General features: G+C 36.0%; 1 protein-coding gene and 1 long non-coding RNA gene across 4 annotated transcripts in view; one reads left to right on the top strand and one right to left on the bottom strand.

The window, feature by feature from the left end:
- The window catches only part of LOC124460184, a 44,149-nt gene that overhangs the window by 10,100 nt on the left and 7,859 nt on the right, over positions 1-26,190 (bottom strand). For 2 of the 3 annotated variants that reach the window (XR_006954123.1, XR_006954122.1), the window contains exons 2-3: positions 21,047-21,178; positions 134-384 (exon numbers count right to left, since the gene is read on the bottom strand). This is a non-coding gene — a long non-coding RNA (uncharacterized LOC124460184). Of the gene's footprint in view, positions 1-133; positions 385-9,027; positions 9,585-21,046; positions 21,179-26,190 lie in introns of those variants that run through there. The other variant, XR_006954124.1, reaches the window with a different exon arrangement.
- LOC6644465 (V-type proton ATPase 116 kDa subunit a1) lies at positions 15,449-20,575 on the top strand. Its single transcript, XM_002066760.4, has 4 exons — positions 15,449-15,530; positions 17,855-20,081; positions 20,147-20,318; positions 20,386-20,575. The coding sequence occupies exons 2-4, from the start codon at positions 17,885-17,887 to the stop codon at positions 20,474-20,476; spliced, it is 2,460 nt and encodes an 819-aa protein (XP_002066796.2). The 5' UTR covers positions 15,449-15,530; positions 17,855-17,884; the 3' UTR covers positions 20,477-20,575.

Here is a 26,190-nt window from a genome sequence, read left to right as displayed (position 1 = left end):
TAAATGATAAATGACTTTGTATTACAAGAGGAAAGATAGTGGATGAAGTAACTGTTCGGGTCAAAGGAAACTACGCACACCCATACACACACACTTACATTTACACAGACATACACTCTAGGTACATACTTACTTTGACAAATGGCTAGAGGCTTGGCAGACAATGCAGGCCAGGTCCTGAACCTGGCCCAAGAAAGTATGCCGCGTTTTGCATTGCGCCTTGTCGGCTTTATTATAAACTTGAAGCATAATCGCTGCGCATTTGGCTCTGAGTCGAGTCGAGTCGAAGTTGTGATGTTTCCCTTGCATTTTGTTCCTTCAACTTGTCAGGGAGTTGCTTAGCCGCTGGCTCGTTATTAAGTAAGTAAGAAGTTCAACTTATCACTGCAAGAAAAAATCATAAAAAATCGGTTCAGCATTTTAAAAGGCCACGAGGAAAGACATCATAAATAACATTTCATTCTTTTGTTCAAATGATCAAAAAATTCTTCTTATTGTAAAAGTAAGTAAAAGTATATCTTCCATGAGGCTAAACAAGTTTTTTTCCATCTATTAGAATCAAATTTTAGATAAGAATGTAATTTTAAGAACTTGGCTTATTAAACATGCTTTTTTTTTGGAGAGTAGTTGTTAAAAATGATTGGTTAATTGTATTAAAAAACGTCTGGATGAGGCATGTAAGGGACGATTTTTTCCGGTGTTGGCAGTTTGTCATCTTTTTATTGTATGCAAAATATGATTAATGTGGCCCAGACGGTTACAACCAAAGGGTCTCTGTCTACGTCTACCTTTTTATAGAGTTTCATCATCTTCTTGATTTTTTCTTTTCTGCTTTATGCATATTTTGCTAGGAGGTTGGACTGGGAGACTTGCCAACTTGTAGCCAGCCCAGTTAATTGAGCGCTTGAAGAGCTTGGCTACATTTTTTTCCCTTCTTCTTTTGGATTTTTATGACAACGCCTATTCAATGGCTTTCAATTGCAGTGAAGCCATAAAAATAGAGAGGAGAAAAAGTTCAAGAAGAATGAGAAGTATATATAAAAAAAATGAAGCGAAGAACCATGTCAAAAAGTCAACGAATGGTAGCCAAAACTTCATTAAAAACCTCCACGCCCCGTTGTTCGGTCCATCATCTAGCTTACTAGGCAATGGCAAGAGGAGTGAGGAAGAAAGACAGCCAGAGAAAGAGAGAGGTCATGGAGGCAAAAGTCTCAACCCCCAACCCTGTGACTGCAATGCACTTGTGTTTTTCTGGGTTATAACAATGCGGCAAGCAAGAACTTGACTTTTAATGTTTCCTCAATTAGAAAGCACACAAAGGCCGGCAGCCAAAAAGGTAAAAGAGTGTAAGAGCGAGAGAGAGACAGAGTCAGCGAGAGGAAAACGAAAAGAAAAACTTAAATGCGCATTAATAACAAAGTGGAAAGAACTCGGGACTAAAATACTTGCAAAATAGATGCAGAGCAAAAACCAGGCAGAGTCAACGACTGTCGACGAGTAGGTACCAAAACAACTCATAAAAAAAAAAAGATGTGAAAAAAAGGACGACAAAATTGTGAGTCAAGGAGTGCCAGGTTCTTCAGGAAATGGCAGCACGTTCGGTACACAAAACTGCTTCTGCCAAACAGCAACCCACTCTGCACACTCCCAATGCGGCTGTCTAAGAAGATTGATGATGTGCAACACCAGCAGAAGCAGCACCACAACCTGGTCCAGTAGCAGGCACAAAGGTGCATTTTCCTCCTGCCTCTGTGCAGGCAACAGAGAGTGAGTAAGAGAGAGAGACAGATAGGACTAGAGATGTGGAGAGTAACCCACTCGAGTAGCCTGGCATCTGCTTAGCTCCGGCTTAACTTTATGCTGACAGTCGCCTTGGCACCAGGTTTAGCTCCTACTCCTGCTGCTACTCCTTCTGTTGCTTAGCTGATTTGCTGCATGTTTGCTTACCGCAAAAAAAAGCAGTGCCGGCTTCAAATGCAGGAGTTTGTAAGTGAAAAAGTGGGATTGGTAGAGATAAAATTGCATTTATTGTTGCTGATTTTGAGTTTGCACTTTTGCCCATCCCAGTTAAAGCTTTGGACATCCATATATCATTCTAGTTGGAGTTGGCATTTAGAATAGCCTTTTCGGAAAGGACACAATTGGAGTTGTAGAGTGTGGAGTTGTTTATACTACGTATGTATGCACATCTCATGACGTGACCAAGTCTTTCTCCATAACTTGGTTTCGATTTGTGGTTAAGTTGTAAATACGCTTCAAAGACAATCAATTTTCAATGGCAATTGCATCAACTATAAAGGCAAACATAAAGTCAAGTTTTCCATTTCGTGTGGGTAAACAATGAGACCGCAGCTGTCGTTTTCTGGTTAAAGCTATAAATGAGAAAACTTCACAAAGAGCTATAATAAATGGAAATTGGCATCGAAATCGGATTTACAAGAAATGCATTGCATTTTGTCATAAAAATAGAAAATCAAATCAGCATATGCCATGACCTAGCCACTGCTCTATAATCTAAATTAATAAACAATTTTAATCTGCATGCTTTGCCGCAATCCTTGGTTAGACCTTGCGTAAAATGGGCTTACCAAACCAACAAGATACCCTAAATGTAAATTAAAAACTAATTGGTTAGTTGTTTTATGCTAAGCGCTGTGAATCGGCTGATACCAAAGAAGAACTAGGCAAGTCCATTATTTTAAAAGCTGATTTCATAATTGGAAAATATATCAAAAGTTCTTATCGTATACGTTCAATAAATTTGACATAATTTTAGAAATTTTACAATTAATTTCCCAAACAGTTGTTAGCCCAGAAAATGTCATTTTCCCTTTAAAAGTAATAATAAATTGAACAAACTAGGCCAATTCCTGTCGACCAAAAATGAAACTGAACTAAACTAAACTTCAAAAGCCAACAACTATCTAACAACAAAAAAAAAAACAAAAAATGTACAACAACGTGAATGTGAGAAAAGGCGAGAGAGAGAAAGATGTAGAGAAAAGAGCAGCAGCAAGTTGCATTTACAGAAAACCAATAAACTTAAATGGAAAATCCGTAAACTATAAATCATGGCTTAAGTCCATTTCCTACGTTGTCAATACGTTTCCGCTTTGTTGTGGGTTTTTGTGTGTGTGAGTGTGGCTGGAGAGGGGGTTGAACGATACACACACACACACACAGTCTCCCACTCACCCGCATACAAGTTTCTAGTTCTGTCCCTAGCACAACACGCCTCAGGCATCGTGTAACTGTTGCCGGCACATTTGTTAACGAAAAATCGAAAGAAACAGGGCAAAGGGCAATGGATAGGGGTATCATATAGTGGAGAAAGGGCACACATGTGCCGACTGCTTTACATTTTTTTGGCATGTCCATTTGCAAAGTCATTTACCCTCACACACACACACTCACTCACTCACTGACTGCAGTAGCAACAGCAGCGGCACTCACTCAATTTCCAAGTCAAACGTTAAAAAGTCGTTCGCCATCGTCCTTTACGTCCAGTGACAGTGCCTCTTGACTGTCAGTCAATATATTTGCTGGCTAGCTGGGCCTGCTGCTCTGCTTTGGCTCTGTGGTATGGCAGCATTTTCGACAACTCATTTTATTAGGACTGCACACACACACACACATACTCAGGACGATTGATAGACAGATGCACTCGTCGGCGTCGCTTGCACGTTTGCGGTCAACCCTACAAAAATTGATGTGACTTTTTACCCTTAGTTCTCCCTCTCGCACTCTCTCTCTCTCTCTCTCTCTCTCTCTCTCTCTGGGGTGTAGGAGAGGAATGAAAAGCGATGAGCTATGTTTGTTGATTTCTCTTCTTTGTTTGATGTGTTGATGGGCATTGAACACATTGTTGCACTCCTTGTTGTACCATAAGAAAATGAAAATACGAAACAAAAATTGAGATTAAGGCAAACCCCAAAAAGTAGGCAATGTTTTGTGAGTTTACTTTAAGCCAGATTCTATCCTTTGGGTTATTATTATGGCTTATCTCAGTTTAAAAATCATCTCGTTTGTGCTTGCTTTTGTTGTTATTTTGATAATTTATAATACTTTTTCATCTTCCTCTTGTGCTGGATGTTGATAAATTGTTATATGCCAAGGGTTAACTTTGCCTGGGGGGCAGTTCCTACGATTATTCTCCTCTTCTTTTTTTCCTGTATGTGTGTGTGTGTGTGTGTGTGTGTGTTTGTCAAGGTGGGCTTTGTGTGTCTGTGTCCGTGTCTGAGTGTGATGTGTGCAGATAGATAATCTACAATAATAAATTTATTGGCAACAATTTTTGATTTATTATGTGTAGGAAAGTGTGTGCATAATATAAATAGCTTCTAGCTCTCATTCTCTCTTTTTTCATCTTTTGGGCACACTGAATTTTACCTTAAAGTGACACTAATGATGTGGCATCAGAAGCAAAAGCATTCACCTACTTAGGCAACGATGGGGGCCTAAAGGAGGCAAACCTCAAGGATTTACCCTTTTTTCGTTTTCATCTTCAGCTTTGTTAATATTATTAACATGGATTTTTACAAGCCATAAACCTATATTTGGCCTGGGCCAAGCCTTTTGTGTCCATGTGCCACATAAAATACCAAAAGGCGCCGAAGATCTACCTATACCCTGCCCAAAAAAGAGTACATTGCCTTTGAAGAGTGGAATAATGAAATTTGGTTTTCTATATTTGTTGAATAATAGAAAGATTCGCATTAATTATTGACCATTTATGACACGATTTTTACCATTTGGTCTAAAGAAACTGTTTTGTTTGCCTTACCCTCTTTGCTTTAGTGTGTCAAGTTTGCCTTTCTTTTCATGACATTGCCGTCGCCGTTTGGACTTAAGTGGCCACGAGTTGGGTCCTTCCCTTTTAGGACTTTCAGTTTGGGTCACGGTTTCATCTCTCTCTCTCCCTCGTTTATGCACGTTTTCAATATATATCTCATATTGTTTGGCCGTGAGCTGCGCGTGTTTATTTGCTTTTGTGGTATTTAGGCACGAACTGGGCCTCAACCGGACTCTTCTGGCCAAAAAAGCTGAGCATAATTTGGCGGCTTATGCATAAGATATTGAAATGGCACACAAGAAAAAAGGACTCCAGATTTGCCGAGTGTTATTAATAACTAGCAGCATTTTTATTATCATTATTATGTATATTAAGGTGTGTATGTATGTGAGTGCGTGTAGGAAGGCATGTGTGTCTGTGTGTGTGTGGCACTTAATAAGCCGAGGCTTTTACTTTAGCCCAAATACCAAAGGGAATGGACTGACAGATGTAAATCTTTAATGTCTTTTCGAATATATATGTTTGTGTGTATTTATTTTTTTGTAGTTTCTGACAGTCATAAAGAATCAGTTTACCATAATTTATGCATCACGAATATGCCCCACACCTTTACCTTCAACCAATATTCCTTTGCCCATTGACTGAGAGTGAGTTATGACTTAGGGTGGGGTCTCTGATTGGAACTTTAGGATTGAGCTAGAGATGGGCTTGCCACACATTTGATTTTAATTCGAAATGCATAATTTATACGTTTTTGGCATGTAGCTGAAATGATTATAATTAGGTTACGATGACAATTCAATTATGCGAAATGAAATCATAAAAAACATATCAACATTTATAAGTTCATAAAATATGTGAAATGCAAAAAAATGAGAACCTCTCACTAATTAATAACATGCTAAAATACTGCATGCAATATAGTCGATGTTAGCAACTAATTAACAAAGGATTTTATTGTATTAGTCTTCATTAGTATTAGTAGCAGAATATTCAATTAGTTTAATGAAAATTTGTAAATTTATATTTCATTTTCATTTTCAATTGAAATGTAAATTACTCAGCATTCTCTAATTGTTATCAACATTATAAAGAAATCACAATCATTAACTACTTAATATTACAAAAAATTAAAGCTATTATAAAACAGAAAAGTTATTAAAACCAACCAGAAAGCAGTTTAGGCTTGTTAAACTAAACTAAGTAATCTTTTATTTAAAATTCAGGAGAATTCTTGGCGCTAAGTAAGCAGTTTTTCTTTTTGTGTTGAGCAATGTAAGGAAGTTTCGTTGATGTGACCTTGATAACGTGAGTTCGGAACTGCCCTGATTTCAAACTTAACAGCAAAGTTTTAAATCATCCATTGACATATAAGATCCTTAGTGACATTCTAAATGGAATACTTGTCTATAGAATAAAGTGTCACGTCGCCACTTCGTTCTTTTCTGTCGAAGTTGGCAACAATAACCTTGTTGCACAAGGCACAAAATCAATTTTCTCTGCACAACAACCGCAAAAACATTGAAAAGCCGCTGACAATAAGCTCTTCTCAGGATGCCAAAAATTGGAGTTTTCAAGCTGTCTGGTTAGGTAGTCAGGTATTTCTAGCACCTGACCATGTTTGGGGCCTTCTGGTCCAAGTATGAAATAAAATCGATCGAAAATACAGTGCAAACTGTTGTTAAAAACACGTTTAAAAAGTTCATAAGGCGAAAGGAGCATAATGACATTTCGAGAGCAGTTATTCAATTATATAACTTTTACACGGGTGTTATGACATGCACACATGCATTCGTTGATGGTTACCTACATAGCTTTAAAAAGAACGTTAATTCGATTTTTATTTGTGTGTAGTCGTAGTAAAGGTATCAGCACACTCATATTTTTTGAACAAATAATTAAACGCTGGCTTAATAATAAAATTTACATATTTATTTCGAGACCAAATGAAGAAAGAAAGTCCTCGCACCGAATTCGGTATACCTATCATCAGCTGATACGACTATTTTCAATTTTTAAGGCTATATTAGGTCGGTTACACTTGTCAACAAAATGTTATGGCAAGAAACAAAATCACCAATTATGAATAATGTCTTAACACCATTTTATATGTATTTCAATTAACCTTGGTAAGCATTTAAGTTTTTGGGCTATAAACACTAATTGAGGCGGACTCATTATAATTCTTATTTCCAGTAACAATGTCCTTAATATGATTAGAAACAAATTGTTTTGTTTAGCAGTGTTTATTTCTGTTGATCCCTGCAAAGGAACTCTAAATAATGCTGGGTGAATTGCTAAAAACTAAAAAACTTGTGTGCAGCGAAACAGATATATACAGTCTGGTATAAATTTGGGTATAAAAGATTAAAATATAGAAAAATTGACTACGAAAACTCTATCTTTTCGAAAAAGTCTTCGCGTTTCGCTGTACAAGTAGACTTTCTTTAATCTATCTTTTGGTTGAAAATATGAAATATTCTATGGTTACGGTTTCATTGTCCAATAAAAGTTGTGCTATTAGGTTGGCGTTCAGGGTTCTTAAAGCTATCGCTTAGCTATCTCGACAATTTATTTCAGTCGCTCATCTTACCATCTTTACTCCTTCCAGTTCTTGATTTTGTGATGCGCATTTATCGTTCGCTTATTTAGTCGTTCGCTCTCGATGCTCTTGCATTGTCATTACATAATCAAAGGCAAATTAACGCGGCATCGCCTGACATGGTTTAGTTTCACTTCCTTTTTTCTTCTGGGATGTATTTTTTTTTTTTGCACTGTTTTTGTTGTGGTTGTAGAGCAAAACCCGCACATAGCTCCTGCTGGTGCTTCACTCATTTTGTCTTCCCCAAGCCCTAGCCCTGTCCCTGCTGCCGCATTGCAACTGTTGACAAATCTCTTTTTAAGAGCGCGCTTAAAACGTCGTTTGAGCGTCTTTTTTTTGTCCTGTTGTTGTGTATGCTCCACAAATGGGAAATCGTGGGGAGGTCGTCATCGTTGTCGTCGTCGACGAGCTAAACCAATCAATATTTAACACATTTAACCCTTTTTGCGCTAAGGCGGCTTTGATGCCAACATCGCCTACTCCTCCTACTCTCTTTCATCTAACGCAATAGACTAAGGTAGAGAATGCGTGTGAGGGAGGAACAAAAGGGGGGAAGGTAGAGGGTCGCTGCTGATCGTTTTGCGTAAAATTAGCATAAAATTTGAATTTTACAGCCAAGTGAAGCGTATGCAGCGCGTGATTGACAGCAGTCAAATTCAATTGAAGTACAAAAATACAAAAAACCGACAGAGAAAGAGATGGAGACAGAGCGAGAGAGTTTCACTCACAGAAAAAGCGAGGGCAAAAATGAAATAAAATAAAATTTAATTCAAATAAAACCAATTTTGCAGCAGGCAGCTAACCTTTTGGCCCTCTTCTCTGGTCCCTCTCAATCTGTCTAGGTTTTTGCGACCTTGTGGTGAAAACTTTCCGCAGGGTGCAAAGTTTCTCCCTTCAAAAATTTTGAATGTGCGTGTTTTTCTCTTTTTTTTTTCTTCTTAGGCAAAAAGGATGCGCGTTGGCAACGTGTCGTTGGCTGACAGTTTGGCTAAAATGATGTCAGCTATGGAGATGGGAGCAGGGGATGCGGAAGCTTTCCGCTGAGGTCTCGGGGTTTTGCTTGGGCGCGTGGCATGGCGCGAAATTGGCTAGATGAGGGTTAGACTGAAAGCAGTTTGGAGGCGCAAATCAATGATGCTTGCTTTTGAAGATTTTTCGTGCCAGGGAAATTCGATTTTGGCATGGCAATTGCGATAAAAATATATATACAATATATTTGTTTTCTTGTTTTGCTTTTCTATTTCGAATACACTTGCAGAATGAATTATTCAGATTGGAACAATTATTTATTATGTATTTTTAACATTTTGCATAACATTTTATATCTTATATAAGCGTTCGATCTAAATTATTGACAATAGTTTGTAATTTTCAAATATTGCATGAATAGTTTCTTAATAGATCTTCTCACCTTTTTATCAAATTATTCTGGACTTAGCGATCAGATCGACTATCATGTTAGATGTACTATAATTTAATTTCAGTTTATTTTTAGATAGGTATATGCACATCCTTGTACTAATCCAATTAACCTTGTGATTTTTGTAGAGCATCTTGTCTTCGGTGCGATAACCAGGTTACTCTTGTTAGGCTAGTTGTTAAAAAAAATTTATTTATTTGTTTACCATGAACTAGAAAGTTTTTTTTATCCAACATTTTTATATTTATATTAAATTCCTTTAAATCGCATTCTCTTTTGTTCTTTGATTATTCAATTTATTAAATTCTTTCGAAGCAACAGGCTGTCATCATAACAATGAACATGAAAATGAAAATGAAGATAAAAAATAATCATATAATATAAGTTGAACAAATTGCAAAGAAGTCCCAACTACAAATGATATGCTTTGGCTTTTATTTGAAACGAGTTCATCGAGTGGAGCTGCAGGGACAGCAGGGAAGCTGCATGATGGCGGGGGGTATGGGGTAACAGAGCCCACCGCAGCAGTTGACGTTTATGGTCGGCATGACGCACTGAGCCATTTTATTTTTTATTTTTCTTGTTATTCTTTTCTTCGTAACTGATATGCACAACACTGCGTATGAACAATCATATTCAACTGCTGTTTGTGCCTGAGTGTGAGTGGTAAAGGTGCGTATATTTATATATGTGTAGTGGGTCGCATTTGTTTTAACAACAAATTCATTTTCCTCTGGAAATTAAAGTAACCAGGCTCTGACACATAAATCCTATTGTAAATGGGAAAATAAAACAACAGCAGCATTAATTTTATATTCATTTGAATAATACACAATTACCCCAACATTGCGCAAGCCTTCAGCAAATATTATATATTATTCCAAATAAATATCAAAGAAGCTAACATCGGCTATGCCGAAGTTTATATACCCTTGCAGTCCTTGGTAATAATAATTTTACATGTTCAAAATTTGTTTTCTGCACCTCAATTCATCAATATACAAACAAAACAATTTTACTTTCTATTTTACAATTTGTTCTTTATCTTCCCGCATTCCCAAAGCAAAACAACGCACGTATACACATACAGTTTATTAATTAAGTTTATTTATATTGTGTTCAAAAAAAAAAGTAACTTCGAAATGTTGAAAAAAAGCCTCACGTCCATGAACAAGAAGGCGACATTTATAATGCGTCAGTTGATGGCCTTAAGGACCAAAGCATTGAACTTGCCTATTGAGTTAATACTTTAATTTTGGATGTTAGTATTAAGGAAAATATTGAAGTATGGAAACAATTCATCACGACCGAGGTTGCCTATTCAGTTTTCATCACTTTAAGTTTGAATTATAACATAAAGGAAAATATAACCCATTAAAGTATTTAAAGTGGGTCTCGCCCCTTTAGTTTGGAAACGTTTAAAGCGTTTTAAAATCAAAAAAAAAAAAAAAGAAGGAAACAGTTGTTGCCTTGAGAGAGCTCAACAAATGAATGAGAAAATCGTCGAGTCGGCCTGCTTTTATACCCGTAAAAAGCAGAGCCTGCTATGCCCTGTTGGAGACGAAAATGCTACTTTTTTTGGAGGTGAGTAACTTTGTCTAACATCGATAACAAAAGTATCGATTAAAAGAAAGATTATCGTTCATACCCTAAAATTTCATCGGATAGTAAAGTCCAAATTTAAAAAAACAGAAAACATTAAATGTATAACTAATAAACGATTTATTATTTTTTTTTGGAGGTGAGTAACTTTGTCTAACATCGATAACAAAAGTATCGATTAAAAGAAAGATTATCGTTCATACCCTAAAATTTCATCGAATAGTAAAGTCCAAATTTAATAAAACAGAAAACATTAAATGTATAACTAATTAACCATTTATTATTCTTTTTTTGGAGGTGAGTAGCTTTGTCTAACACCGATAACAAAAGTATCGATTAAAAGAAAGATTATCGTTCATACCCTAAAATTTCATCGGATAGTAAAGTCCAAATTTAAAAAAACAGAAAACATTAAATGTATAACTAATTAACGATTTATTATTCTTTTTTTGGAGGTGAGTAACTTTGTCTAACATCGATAACAAAAGTATCGATTAAAAGAAAGATTATCGTTCATTTAGGGTATGCCCTAAAATTTCATCGGATAGTAAAGTCCAAATTTAAAAAAACAGAAAACATTAAATGTATAACTAATTAACGATTTATTATTCCTTTGTATTCGTGCACAAATAATATGAATAAATGGAGCTTTAAATGCCAATCAATAAATTCGGTATACATAATCGTATTGCCACTGCGAAGTTTCAACATTTGTTCACTGAAATGTATTTGATGTACATATGTAATTGTAATTTATGAATTTTTATGAAAATGTTTCTTCTAGTTCTTCTAGAGCTATATGATATAGTGGTCCGATCCTGATGGTTTTCATACTTTATTTTTCCCGGGTAATAAAAAACCCCGAAAAAAAATTTCAGCCCGATAGCTCTTAAGACGGCTGAGTAAAAGGCATACGCACAGACGGACAGACAGACGGACATGGCTATATCAACTCAGCTTCTCATGCTGATCAAGAATATATATACTTTATGGGGTCGGAAACGTCTCCTTCTGTGCGTTACAAACATCTGACCAATTTTATAATACCCTCTGCAAGGGTATAAAAAAGTGCTGATAACTTGTTTGACTTTAAAGCCCTGCTTTTATGATTTTTTGGGTATCTACCTTTGAATTTGAATTCAATATCAAAACCAACAAAGCAATCGATAAAAACAGCGTAAAATTTAGTTTATTTTCCCCTTTATCACAGTTTTTAAAGAATTGATAATATCAATGGTATGACGTACTGATAGTTTTCTGATCTTAAGAAAAAGTTTGAACAACTTTATTACTATTTTAAAAATACAATTTTCTCGTTTTATTGAAAATATTTATATGAGCGATGTTAAATTAAAGCATTTTAGCTAAGTTGTTAAGCTAATAAAGTCATGTGACATTTTCTGTTGTTATTTTCATTTTTGTAATGGGTGAGCGGGTGGGGGGCTGGGTAGCCGTTTTGCCCGGTGGTTGGCAGACAGCCACCCAAATAAGCCATAATTCATTTTAGCCTTTGGCCATAGCTCGCATACTCGCATTAGCGCATGTTTTTCCGCACATTTTTGCACACTTTCATTTTTCACATTTGTGCACAAATTACAAAAAAAAAACGCACATACACACACAAAAACAAAAAAATAAAATGAAAATAAAGAAATGCCAAAACAAAAGTGAAAAATACAATAACCAACCAACGTGTTTCGCCTTTTATGCATTTGTAAACCCTTTCATTTCGGTATATGGTGTGATAGGATGTGCTAGAGTGTGAGTGTATGTGAGTGGGTAGAGCGGGGGAGATATTATAAAAATGCTTAAAGCAGAAAATTGGATTCTTCTTTTTTTTCTGTCGAGAACAACACCAACAACAATAAGAGCAATAACAGTAAAGCTGAGGCAACAAAAAATAATAAGCGTTAAACATCACCGAAAACAGGGGAAGAACATTTTTTTAGATATGCTGACAAAGGTATAATACAATAAATACGAAATGATGCCGTTCCCCCCACCAACAGAACATTGAACACAAAACATTCAGACAGAAAATTTCAAAATTGCCGCTGTTAGTGTGAAATGTTCATGTAGCATACTTTTTGGGGGTGTTACTTTTCTCTTTCTTGGCACATTTTCGCACTGGCAGCTATTGTTATTTATTTAACATTAGTTTTTATTTCACGGGCCTTAACAATGGCCAACAATTGAAAAACGTAACTAGCCGAAAAGTTAATAGTAAACAAAAATGTTTATATTTTCAAAGGAAATAATATACTCAGCTTAGTTATAAAGTTTGAGACAACACATGTCAAAAAAGATACTACTCTGAAAACATTCTATGTATGTTTCAGCATTTTCATTGAAAAACTAAACAAACTTCATCTATCTCAGACAGCAATCTAGTTTAGTGGTATAAATTTGTTTGTTTTCAACAAAATGCTAAACTTGATATCCTATAAACTAATACCTCTGCTTTCAAAGCGTTAAATTTCTACAAAAGCTCTGCCTCAAACCTTGGTACCTTACAGACAAGTTTTATCTACAAGGATTACTGAATTAACTGAATATGATGGCATTATGTGTGTACTTAAATGTATTAGAATCAAGGTAGTCGGTCGCATACAAGAGGTGGGAAAGAGATCGTAAATGAAGGTAAGAAAGAATGAAATGAAAGCAAAGTCAAGTGCTTTGTTTATCAGCAGGCGTAAAGTCTGTAGGCAACCCAGAGTACTTGCCCCATTATCGCCAGTCACGTGCATTTGTCGGCAAGTTATTGTTTTAAATAGAGATCGTACATTTATATTGTATTAAATTTAGTTGCCATAAACCCATGATTCATGCAAACTGATTAAAGTTGATAAACAAATAGAGCTCTCGCGTAGGTGTTGAATTATTTGCCAATTTTGATAACATTTGGCAACCAATCTCGAAATTTTCCAGGTAATAAGCTTAACATTTTCCACATGCCACGGGCACTTGTTAAATTTTGCCGTTAATAAGCATAAGCATCTTAATTTATGCTATTTAAATGAGTTAAGTGCACTTTTTCGCACACACGACTTCCATCCAAAAACCATATAGTATATGGTATAATATAAATTGCAATGCAACTTTAAGTAGCAAACAAACATCATCATCGAATGAATCCTCCCTGTCCATTCGTCTGTCTGCCGACTGCCAGACCAGGCTAATGCCACATAATGAAGCTGATAATGGCCATCCACACAGATGCAGCAGGGGTTCAGGGGAATTGCGAATGGAATATGGTTGAAATTTTCAGCTGCCATCACGTTCAACTTTTCGTTGCACATTAAAAAGGTTGGCTGGCATGGCCAGCGGGAGAACAGGAATGGAATCCAGCTGCTAATGTGCGTCACTATTCCATCTGCCGCCAACTAGATAAGTGTGCTCTTTGGCTAGAGATGAGATAACCATGCACGGAATACTAAATGCACTCAATAATAATTATTGTTATTATCAGAAAAGCAAAACTTTAAATAGAAGCCAATAAAAAAACAAAACTAAAATTGTTTCAAGTGAGTTTCCCTGTAGAAAAAAAAAATCGGTACCCTCTTAGATTGGTTAGATTATGCTGAAACTACAAAACTAATATTGAAGGTGTACAAAATTATCGCTAAACTATATATGTATGTACACACATAAGGAATATGGTGAATAGATTTAGGTCGTAGGCAGTTTTCTTTAAATCATCGCGGTGTGGCGAAACTTTTTGGTCCATTTATGCCAAATTTCTTTGTAGGAATTCGATTAAAAACAAAGCAAAATGTTTTTTGATTTACAATTACTACACGGTATCGGCACAAGATTCCAACTGACTAAATACGACAGAATTTAAACACCAATGGGTTTTCCATATGATTCACTTCCGGACCTGATTCTTCGACTTGTGTACAATTCTTAACGATAGTGAATTTTGGTTAATAACGACTGGCTATATCATAACAATACATTTAATCTGATCACGATTTTCACGCATTTCGTGGTGTTGAACAATACAGCTATATAATCATGTAATTATACATAAATAGTGAAACTTTAACTGTTTATCTATTCTTCGGAGTTTCGAAGAACATTCCTTTTTCTTATTTACTGGATAACATCATGTCATTTTTTACGTTCATTTTATTTTAAACATAGTATTTCGTTTGTAGTATAAATTTCTACTTATATTTAGGCCAACCTGTCGGAAGTGTATGCCATCCCTTAACGCAAAAATCATATTTTTTATGAATTTTTTGTTTTTGGCTTTTAAATGCAGCCTACTTTGCCATGGACTCTGGCACTAAAATCTAAGTTGTATACGAGTGTGCGGGGTTCGGTGTGGATTAGCCTAATGCCAATATATGAACGTAGCTACAAAAGTGCTTTTAGCTTTTTGGTGCCCTTTGGCTGCCCTTGTGTAGTGTGGTCTATTTTAAAACGGCGAACATGGCAGACAATTCGATTCTGATGTGTTTAGTGGATGGAAAAGTGCAGCTTGCTTTTGCATCTGCCAGTGAGTATGTTCCGCAACGTAAACTTGATTATCTTTGTAAAATGCGACTAGATGACGTCAGTTGTAAACAAATTTGTCTGCGAGAATGAAATCCGTATCAAATTTTTATTTACTTATTTTGTAATAAAATGTTTAGCAATATTAATTAAATGAACTGAAATAAAACTGAAGCGAGACAACTCGTGCTTATGCTCAATCATTTCGATATGGTTCAAGTGTTTGTCATAATTCTGTTTTAGTTATTTGCCGATTACCTTACCGATTTTTTATAGACGCCACATGGTTATTGAGATAAGCCAAGTCACCAGCTCTCTGCCATACAATCGGAAACGAAAAGAACACAAATAACAAAAGCGAAATTGCCAGATGATAAAAAAAAGAGGAAACTCTCTTCTAACTCGCTATTCTCTTTGTGGCCTGCTCTGGTAATAGGTATTCTCTTTGGGCCCACTTTAGATTAGCTTCATGGGTCCAATTGGGCAAAGCTAAATGGTTTGGTTGGCTTTAGGTGATCAAACAGTTTGCTCTGCACCATTGCCAGCGGCAGGTCGCGAAAACACAGTAAAATCGAAAAATATTGGAACATATTATTGTAGATTCTGAGTGAAGTGTAAGTGTGTATTTGGTATCCTTATAATCGAACTCCAAGTAAAGCAAAGTGAAAGTGTTAACCAGGCAAACTTAATGGTTTTTATTTATGAAATTAGATGAATCATACGCCACGTAGACCATTTGTTAATCTGAATTTCTATTCGTTCGGCTTAGTCGCATTATCTATAATTATAATCACCTACGGGTTAACATAATAAGGTTATCGCAGTACACATACTGGAGATAAGATGGCTATAAATTAAATATTGTTAAACACGAAGACTTTGTAAAATTAATTTAACGAAATTCAGTTTTCACCAACCTCCTGCCACACGCATTTTTCGCTATATATTTGAAGCATGTTCCGTAATTATTCATGACAATTAGGTTAATCTTAATAGCCCTTGTATGAATGTTGTTGTTGCGATAACGTATCTTAATTGATTTTTGATAATTTGCTTAACTAAATGTTGATTTGCTCTAACAAATTGCCCTTGTGACGTCAGAGCACGTGATGGATGGATCATGTGGGTAAGAGTGAATCAACAAATTATAACCACTTGCCGCCTACCCCCTCTACTGAGTGCATTCCTTACTCGCCCTCTCATTCTCTATCTCTCTTTACCTCGCTGGCTGTCTTTCTCTATATCTGTGCAAAAATTATTATAGCCCCCGATAATACGTATTTTTATGGCCCTCAAACCCCTTACCTTTCAAATGGATTTCTTAATGAGGCTAAACCACGGGCAATAGCCAATCATATAATAATTGAACTACTGAATGATATTGCTATGACTTGTGCAAATTGGCTTAAAAGATTTATGTGGCATATAGATTGGTAAGCAGATTTATAGCTAACTGATAAAATCGCCATGCAATTGCATTGATTTATCTAATTAAACATAAAATATAGGCAAATAAATGTTTAAATGCTATCCAGACACGCAACTCGCCATATCAAGTAGATTGAACTCATTGTTGCAATATATGCAAATTGGTTGGATATTGCTTTTACCATTATAATGGTTTAATTTTGTATTAATTCAAAAATATTTAAAAAGTTCTTTCTCTAAGCACAAATGCCAACAAAACAAAAAAGAAATCCTTTGAAATCTAAATAAAGGAGAAACTTCTATTAGTACTTAACCAAGATTATTCAGAATATACTTTGCTGTAAAATTTCAAATCTAATTCTTAGGATTACGCAAAGTTCGCTAAACTGGACGTTAGTAAATGTAATGCCTAGAACTGAGAATATTCATTATAGAAACACTCGAATTATTGTAAGAAAAATTTGTTGGTCCCCCTATTGGCTCTCTGCATGACATTTTCCAGAGTTTCAAAACTTTTTTTACCCAGCGCCAAGCCTAAAATATTTATTTAATGCCCCCTCATTAATTTTACTTTGTGAGGGAATGAGTCTATTTGGCAATCGTTATTAACATTGGCAATTAATTAGATAATTTAATAGTTTTATTTATTGCTCTAATTCTTCACTCTGACGCACATTACGTCGTTTTGCCATCGTTCTATCCAATTGCAGCCAATGCCAGCAACAATGTGCCCAATCAATCACACAAGTGGAACTGAACTGTTTATGGCAATGAGATTAGATAATGGTTGCCTAAGTTCCACTTGGTAAGTGAGTTTGCCTTATGAGTTACTCGCCCCCTCGCCACTTCTCGCCGCACAGTCGACCACACCTCTGTAGTTTTCTTATCTTGCTGGTGTATTTGCCTTTTGCTTATCTCTCTCAAGTGGCTTGTTGGAGCGTTGCGCGCATTAATAATTTGAAATTATTAACAATTACCAAGCAATCAGTATGCACATAGTATATACATAGCATGAACCATATATAAGTATAAAGCCGATGGTCTGAGGTTTAACAAATTTCCCATCAAAGGATGTGAATAATGGGACGCTAGTTGATAACCGTTTTTTGGTATGCCAGATTAAAGATAAATTTATGGCACGACAGTTCAACCACATTGATTGATACAGACAATTTGGTGCTACGCCGGCTGCTCGGTTACTTAAGATAGTGCGAAAGACGCGGCGCTGTCTGTGGCGGCCTGTGATAACTTTAGATGATAGTGTTGAAAATAAAAGTAAATTGATTTACTGAAACAGGAAAGCAATCAATTTGCAAGGTTTTTGCTTGATTGTTAATTATATGAGATTTCTACGGATTTTAGACTGAGAGGCACAACCACATACTTGAAAATAAGATTTACTTATTGCTTTGTATGATATCAAGATTAAATTTGGTTCTTTAATAATAGTCAACAACTTCTCCTTTGTGTGTGCTGTTAATATTACTAATTAGATTTTTTCTTAATTTAGAGAAACGCTGGCCAAAACTTCATCAGCAACATGGGTGACATGTTCCGCAGCGAGAAAATGGCCCTGTGCCAGTTGTTTATACAACCTGACGCTGCATATGCTTCGATAGCAGAACTGGGAGAAACTGGTTGTGTGCAATTCCGTGATCTTAACGAAGAGGTGAATGCTTTCCATAGGAAATATGTTACCGAGCTGAGACGTTGCGATGACATGGAGCGACGTCTGCGATATGTGGAGACTCAAATTACTAAGGATGAGATAAAATTGCCCACTATTCTACCTGATCAAGAGCCAGCAGCGCCAAATCCTCGCGAGACAGTTGATCTAGAGGCCCAGCTGGAGAAGACCGAGAATGAACTAAGAGAAATGTCTGCAAATAGCGCCAGTTTGAAAGCCAATTTCAGGCATATGCAGGAGTTAAAGAGTGTTCTCGAGAACACTGAGGGCTTTTTCTCGAACCAAGAGGTTATTAATTTGGATTCCAATCGCGTGGTTGATCCCTCCGTTGAGGTTTCAGCCCAATCGCAGCGTGGCCAATTGGCTTTTGTGGCCGGAGTGATCAAATTGGAACGCTTCTTTAGCTTTGAGCGCATGCTATGGCGTATCTCACGTGGTAATATCTTTTTGCGCCGCAGTGACATCAGTGGCTTGTGCGAAAATGAGGAAACCGGAATCCCAGAGTTGAAAACTGTGTTTGTGGCCTTTTTCCAGGGTGATCAATTGAAACAGCGCATCAAGAAGGTCTGTACAGGCTATCACGCATCAGTTTATCCCTGTCCGAGCTCATCCGCTGAGCGGACAGAGATGATACGCGATGTGAATGTCCGTCTGGAGGATTTGAAATTGGTTTTAAATCAAAGTGCAGATCATAGGCAGCGTGTGCTGTCGGCTGCTTCAAAGAAGCTACCCAGCTGGGTCATAATGGTGCGCAAAATGAAGGCCATCTACTTCCTTCTGAATCAATTCAATCCCGATGTGACGGGCAAGTGTTTGATAGGCGAAGGCTGGGTGCCACAAAGTGACTTGCTCAATGTTCAAAAAGCCTTGGCCAGAGGTTCCAAATTGTCGGAGAGTAGCATTCCCGCATTTATGAATGTGATTGACACGAATGAACAGCCACCAACATACACCAGAACGAACAAGTTTACCAATGGTTTCCAGAACCTTATCGATGCCTATGGCATGGCCTCTTACCGGGAGGTGAATCCAGCTCTATATACTTGCATAACATTTCCTTTCCTGTTTGCTGTGATGTTTGGAGATTTGGGTCATGGCCTTATCCTACTAGCCTTTGCATCGTTTTTAATCATCAGGGAACGTCAATTGTCAGTTATTAAGGAGGAGATCTTTAATATATTCTTTGGCGGACGATATATAATCTTCCTCATGGGTCTCTTCTCCATATATACGGGTCTGATTTATAACGATGTCTTCTCCAAATCAATGAATTTGTTCGGTTCCGGCTGGCGTATGAACTACAATACCTCAACTGTGGTGGACAATGGTCTGAACTTCATTACCCTTCGACCGAATGATACGAATTTTAAAACTTATCCATTGGGCATGGATCCAATTTGGCAATTGGCAGACAATAAGATCATCTTTTTGAATACCTTTAAGATGAAACTTTCGATTATCTTTGGTGTCTTGCATATGGTCTTTGGTGTAACCATGTCGGTTGTCAATTTCGTCTATTATCGTCGCTATGCCAGCATCTTTTTGGAATTCTTGCCACAGATCATGTTCCTCTTATTACTCTTTGGCTATATGGTGTTCATGATGTTCTTCAAATGGGTTGTCTATAATGACACTAGCGATGATCAGTCCCTATCACCCGGCTGTGCCCCATCTATTCTCATATTGTTTATCAATATGATGCTGTTTGGTTCTCAAGAACCTCTCGATGGCTGCAAGGAATACATGTTTGAGGGTCAAGAACTGCTGCAAACCATTTTTGTGATTGTGGCTGTGATATGCATTCCATGGATGCTGCTAGGAAAACCTTTCTACATAATGAGCAAGCGACCAAAGGTGGCACCAGGAGCAGTTGAGCCGAAACCTTCCACCAGTGGTGGCGGTGGGGGAGGAGGTCATGGTCATGGCGATGATGAGCCCATGAGCGAGATCTTTATTCAGCAAGCCATTCATACCATCGAGTATGTACTGAGTACAGTCTCCCACACGGCTTCCTATTTGCGTCTTTGGGCGTTGTCGCTGGCCCATGCACGTAAGTCCAAGAATTAAGAAATCCTTTATACTACATAAAACTTAAATCATTCTTTTTTCTTTCAGAACTCTCGGAGGTGCTTTGGAACATGGTGTTCTCCATGGGTTTCATTTTCGACGGTTATGTAGGTTCCATTGCCATTTATATAATCTTTGCTGCATGGGCAGGACTAACTGTGGGCATTCTGGTCCTTATTGAAGGTCTTTCGGCCTTCTTGCATACCTTGCGTTTGCATTGGTGAGTCGATGGCAAAAAAACTTCTATCTTTCTGTGAGTCTTATTTACCTTTTTTTGTCGCTTTCAGGGTGGAATTCATGAGCAAGTTCTATGAGGGCGCTGGTTACGCCTTTGAGCCCTTCTCCTTTAAGGTCATCTTGGAGCCAAAGGAGGAGTGAATTTCGGACGCAGGACGCCCAATTTGTTTTTCCTATCATTTTTCGCAAAAAGACGAAAAAATAAAGAAATGTTATTTTGTTCAATATGAGTATCTTAAACATGTAGCCTTGTCTCATTTCTGCTTCAAAATATTCTCTGACAGTTTTGCTACTGCTGGTCAGCCAAGTGACAGCTGCCGACAGTCGGTCCGACAACAACTATTTATTTTACACAAAACATAGAAAACAATCTCAAAGAAAATTGCTATGGACTCGTCTTCCACTTGTTTCTGTTCTCGCTCTCTTCAGTTTCTGGTCTTGTTATATTTTCTTATTAGATAAAATGTCATATGTTAAAATTATGTTGTCAATTCAAATGTCCATTGGGAATTTGTGTGCATTTCTTGTTCCGATATTGGCAAAAATTTAAATAATAATATGGCAATCATACAAATGAGGGCCATACACTCATCTGCAAAACATACATTTCGGGTCAAATCGAAATGACAAAACACGCACAATTGGCTTGTTTTTGGGCAATTTGTGGTGGAAATTAATTAATATGAGCTAATCAGCCAAATTTAAGCTTACTTTCCGCCTAAATCAAATCCGAAATTTGGAAGCAGCATCCTTCTGTCTGTTACATACAAACATAAGCCAGAGGGCAGTAGCGAATTTAACTCATCGTGTTGGTGGAAGATATTGGGCATAATGGTTGGAAATCTGACATTTTGAAAAGAAAAAAAAAGGATAAATGATTATTCGTGATCGGTCATTTTTGCTGCTTTAGTCAATCTCGAGCTTTCAATTTAAGAGAGACTAAGCTCAAAGTTGGTATTTAAACTAATTTTTCTACTTCTAGAGGAATACATATAAAGCTTAAAATGTGGCCGCTTAGACTGCTGCAACAACAAATATCATAACATATATAATCATAATCAGTCGATAAAAACTCAGTGAGAAAATTTTGTTTGTTTCTTTGTTTTTGTGTGTGACTTGCATCTTATTGCTTGTTTTGAAATCAAACTACTTTATTATATAGCATCCAGCGAAACTAAAGAATCTGTTCTTATGAAAAAAAATTGTTTTCCCTCAAACTCGCCAATTCAAAACTTGATGCATCATTAGGGAGTATTTAATGTTAAGTGAACTCTGTTACAAATTAAATATATTTTTGGAATAAGTGCATAGAAAAGTTTAATTTCTTCCTGGAAGCTCTGGTGTATTTACCGAATAAATTATCCGGTATGCGAATAAACAATTAATACTTTCTAAGCCCATGAACGTAAGTAAACTAACTATAACAATTATGATGGCCCATCAGCCAAGTCCTTTTTTAAACGGAATACTTACGCCTTAAGAAACAGCTTAAACTAATTATTAGCCAACTTGCATAAAAAAGCTAAAATCTATTGGGAAAAGTACAAAGCCGGCCATTCATTAAGAGGGCATACTATACTAACAACTCTTACTTACAAAGTAAACATCAACAAAAGTTTAGAATGCTTTGGGCGTTGTCTATATTCTGTTATCCAGCTGGTTGAGAGTGCGTGTGTGTGTGTGTGTATATTGGATGAGACAAGGGTTAAGTTGGCGAATGGGGCATGGCTTCCCTTTGCCTATTGCAACCAAACTGTTAAATGGCGCGAAATTCTTTTCAATTTCAATTTTTGGGCAAGCTCTAGGCTTGGCCAATGTTCGTCTCGCTCTTGCTGTCTGCCAACAGGCTATAGCCATGCGTTGTTGGTCCAAGCGAGTTGTGTGCCAAATATTTGCATTCGAACTCAATTGGTTGCGTTTTGTGTTTATTGCCTTTTGGGGGAGCGGGGTTTAGAATGCCTGTCGAAAATTGAATGTGAGCTTTTTCTCGAAAATATTTTTTCTACAGCGACATCGCCGTGTTGACAACTGAACAACCTGAACCCAGAACTCTGGCCGTGGCCAGGTGGAGCTTACACGCAATGCAAATAGAAATTCAAACAGGCTGCCAAATGCTTTGCAACTAGCAACCCGCATGGTTTAAAAACAACAGTAACAACAAAAGCAAAAAAATAGAAATGAGAAATTTATAAAAATAAAGTGCAAAAAAACAGAACCCCAATTGAGCCGCTAGACATCCCACGGTTTAGTCCTGTTTGTACAGCTGACATTTTGGTCAAGAGTTCGCGTGGCAAAATTCATAAAAAGAGAACACTACCCACTATGCCACTTATCAACAAGATATATTCACCTATATATATATGATGATATTTATATATGTACATACATATGTACATTTGCAGTGGACAACAGAACAAAATGCTCACTATGTTATTACAAAATTTTCTCTGCATATAGTCCAAAAAAAAGGAAGTAAACATGGAAGGACCTTCATGACTACATGTAAATAATTTACTAAAACAATCTATAATTAATATTTCCAATAAAGAGTAGGTTTTAATACATGTAGGAAAGAGTGGAGAGAGTCGAATTATCTTGAAATTACAACGATCCAAAAAGTGATAATTGTCCCAAGATCGCATTTTGGTAGGCTATACTTGGATAATAAACTTAGACGTATCCGATTCGAAGTATCCGAAATTTTTGGGAAGAAATGGGTTAAAAACATTGATAACATTTTTAGTTTTGATCCATGTTAACTAAAACAGGTTCCGAAGTGAAATTCTTTTTTTTTTAAATTCACACAGTTTTAAAATTTTTAGAGTACTGGAAATTTAAATATGGCGTTTTAAAATCATAACTATACTTGAATAGTTATTGATAAAAACAGTACATATGCCACAATCAGACGGATCACAATACTATATCATATAGCTGCCACATAAACGATGAAATTTACAGTCATAAATGAAAGTCTAAGCCAATCAACATTGTTGTTGGAACAAAAAGTTTTTTTATAAACAAATTTTTTAATATTATACTATGATTTGTGTTGAAAACGTCAAAAATTGCTATAGCTTTATTACGGTAAATTACATCGAAACGTATCTTTAATCAATAGTTGAACAATGAATTAACCTTTCATTTAAGTGCTCATATGAGATGATATGAGCTCCCGATCAGGATATATGAATGATTAAGAAGTATATCAAAAACAAATATATAGGTACAATACAAGCAAAACTTGAAGCATTCAAGTCATCGATTTTCTGAAACTATATTTTCAATCATATAGACATAATAAAGTGTGAACATGTAATGCTGGTAGCCCTGCTTTAAACACGTTTATTTTGGATTTACATTTTTTTGTTTTTCTTTACACGAGCTTTAAAAATATTTAAAGGCTTAAAAATTCTGAATAGTGGGTCAAAAAATTTCACACAGATTTAAGTTATGGGGTAACTTCGTAGAATTACCCACTGCTCTTTCAAAATTAAATAAACAAAAAAGTAGACATAAAATTCTTCGACAAATTAACACAGAGCTGCTTTAGTCGTCGAAACATCATAAACTTGTGTTTTTTAATGTTTTTATGGGTTTTAAAACATTTTGCATGCTGCAAGCAGCTACGTTCAATATTACTATTCACCTTAAAAACTATATTAACTGATACAAAGTGTTCTACCATCTGATTTATACTGTTCTTACTGTAAGAATTTATTATAATTACAAACATTTAAGACAATTTTTAAAATCATTTTAGGTGAACTATTATATCAAAATGAAATTTGCATAATCTGAAATATAGTCGCATAGTTGCCAATGTTTTTACCCATCTGATAGATATTGGATCATAGCACTTTCTGGTTCAATTCAACTTAGTTTTATCAATGCACTGCCTCAATGTATGTATATGTATGTATGTATGTATGTATATGTGACTGGTTGTAGTGTATGTGTGTGCGTCTGAGTTTCACTAGCCAAGATCATAAATTATGTTGGTCTGGCCTAATGCATTTGGCCTCGTATTAATCAATGTTTATATGCTTGTATGTATCTGTGTGTGTGTTTTTTTCCTGTGTCTTTGTGTGTGAATCCATTTTTTATTTGAATTTATTTGGCCATTGCAATTATTTGCATTTTATTTTTGCAATTGTTGTTTGAGTTTTTGCAAAAAATACGAAAAAATAAAAGAACGCGTATACAATAAACATAAATCAAATTGCTTTTGTTTTCGGTGTTGCTGATTTGCATTGGGATTTGTTTATAAATCCCCAACAAACACACACATTCGTGAATGAAACTCTAAATAATAGTTTTCTATATGCAAATAACAATATATATTTGTAGAACGATATCGGTATATTTTATATATGTATGTCATGTATGCATATAGGCATATATATTGCTTTTTAATTGTTCGCCGGTTTGCCATATTTTCTATCACCTTTTCTCCACATATTTTCCAAATTATGCTCTTGCAGAGAGTATTGCGATATTGGTCACATGTTTAGAATTTTTTAATCATCAAATAAAAGGATAGTCAAATATGAATATCATATTTCTACTTATATGGGCTGCTCCATACCACGCAGGATAAATGTATCCTTGGATCTGTTATATCAACAGCATTATATGTGAAATTCAGATCAAATAGGACTACGAACTGTTCATGTATCACCCTCTTTATTAAAATATCAAACAAAGAACAAGCATGGACATGCTGTTTTTTTCCTAAAGAAATATCCTCACAAATAATCCTACACTAACATATGTATATTCACACGAACGCAAAGTGACTGTAGGGTATTTGGGCTTTAGGTAAGCAATAGCTAACTGCTGGGTTGCTTATTTTTTGTGTTGACTTTAACATATGCGTTCAATATTGGATTGGCTAATTGAAAATCGCATAAAGATTGCTTCTTTATAAAATTGTTTTTATTTTCGAAATTATTTTTTTTTTATCGGTATTGTTAGGCAATTAAATAAATCTGGAATTTATTAGATTTGCTTTGATATGCAATTAATGAAATGAATTGCAAAACCTAAATACACAAAAAAGAGAAATCGAACTTTTTGTCATATATGTTGTCTGTCGATATTTCAGCGAATTTTTAAACGCCTGTCGGCGACAAATTCTTTGCCAAATATCTAAGCATTTAACAAAATTTGACCACGCCCACTCACATTCACACCCATCCACACACAATTGCTTAGCCATTTTTGGCCAACGGCCATTGCAATGGACAAACAAACAACAACGACAACAACAAAAAAAGAAAAATTGGAGAGAGAATTGAAACGAAATGAACCAAACAACAAAATATTTTAAACCACATTTTTTGATGTTGTATTTGTTTGTTTGTACCTCCTGCCGTGTCCTGCCACTGACAGCTGCAAAATTTGTGCGCTCTTGTCCAATTTGTTGTTGCTGTTGTTGTTTCTGCCGTTTGTTTGTTGTTATGCCAAAAATTGAACACACAAAGCACAATTGCTATGCAACATTTGTGTGTAGACATCCGCCTGAGTAGTGCCAAAAAAAAACAAAAAACAAAAAAAAAGTACAAATAAAATTGTTGTACAATTGAACAAGCCAGCTGCATACAAAGGCCTTCTCTTTCTACCATCTTAGCTCATACCCCTGTTTCACTCACTCCCTTTGTCGTTTCCTTTTCTGTGAATTGTGTATGTCTCACAACGTTTAATAGTTTTATTGCTAGCTAGGGGCGAATTTTTTACCCTGTTATATCAAGAGACAAACGAGTCCATTAGGTTTAGTAACACTTAATAAAACTGTGGCTAAATTTTAAAATTACTTGATACTAATTATAGGTTTTTTAAAAAATGAAATCAAC

This window comes from Drosophila willistoni (genome assembly GCF_018902025.1).
Source record: "Drosophila willistoni isolate 14030-0811.24 chromosome 2R unlocalized genomic scaffold, UCI_dwil_1.1 Seg167, whole genome shotgun sequence".
Classification (NCBI taxonomy): domain Eukaryota; kingdom Metazoa; phylum Arthropoda; class Insecta; order Diptera; family Drosophilidae; genus Drosophila; species Drosophila willistoni.
The sequence above is the reverse complement of the archived record's forward strand: the minus strand, read 5'-3'. Positions and strand labels throughout refer to the sequence as shown.

Coding starts and splice junctions, on each gene's coding strand:
- LOC6644465 (XM_002066760.4), top strand. CDS start 17,885: ATGGGTGACATGTTCCGCAGCGAGAAAATGGCCCTGTGCCAGTTGTTT. Junction 20,082..20,146: donor GTTGTCGCTGGCCCATGCAC/GTAAGTCCAAGA, acceptor TTTTTCTTTCAG/AACTCTCGGAGGTGCTTTGG. Junction 20,319..20,385: donor CATACCTTGCGTTTGCATTG/GTGAGTCGATGG, acceptor TGTCGCTTTCAG/GGTGGAATTCATGAGCAAGT.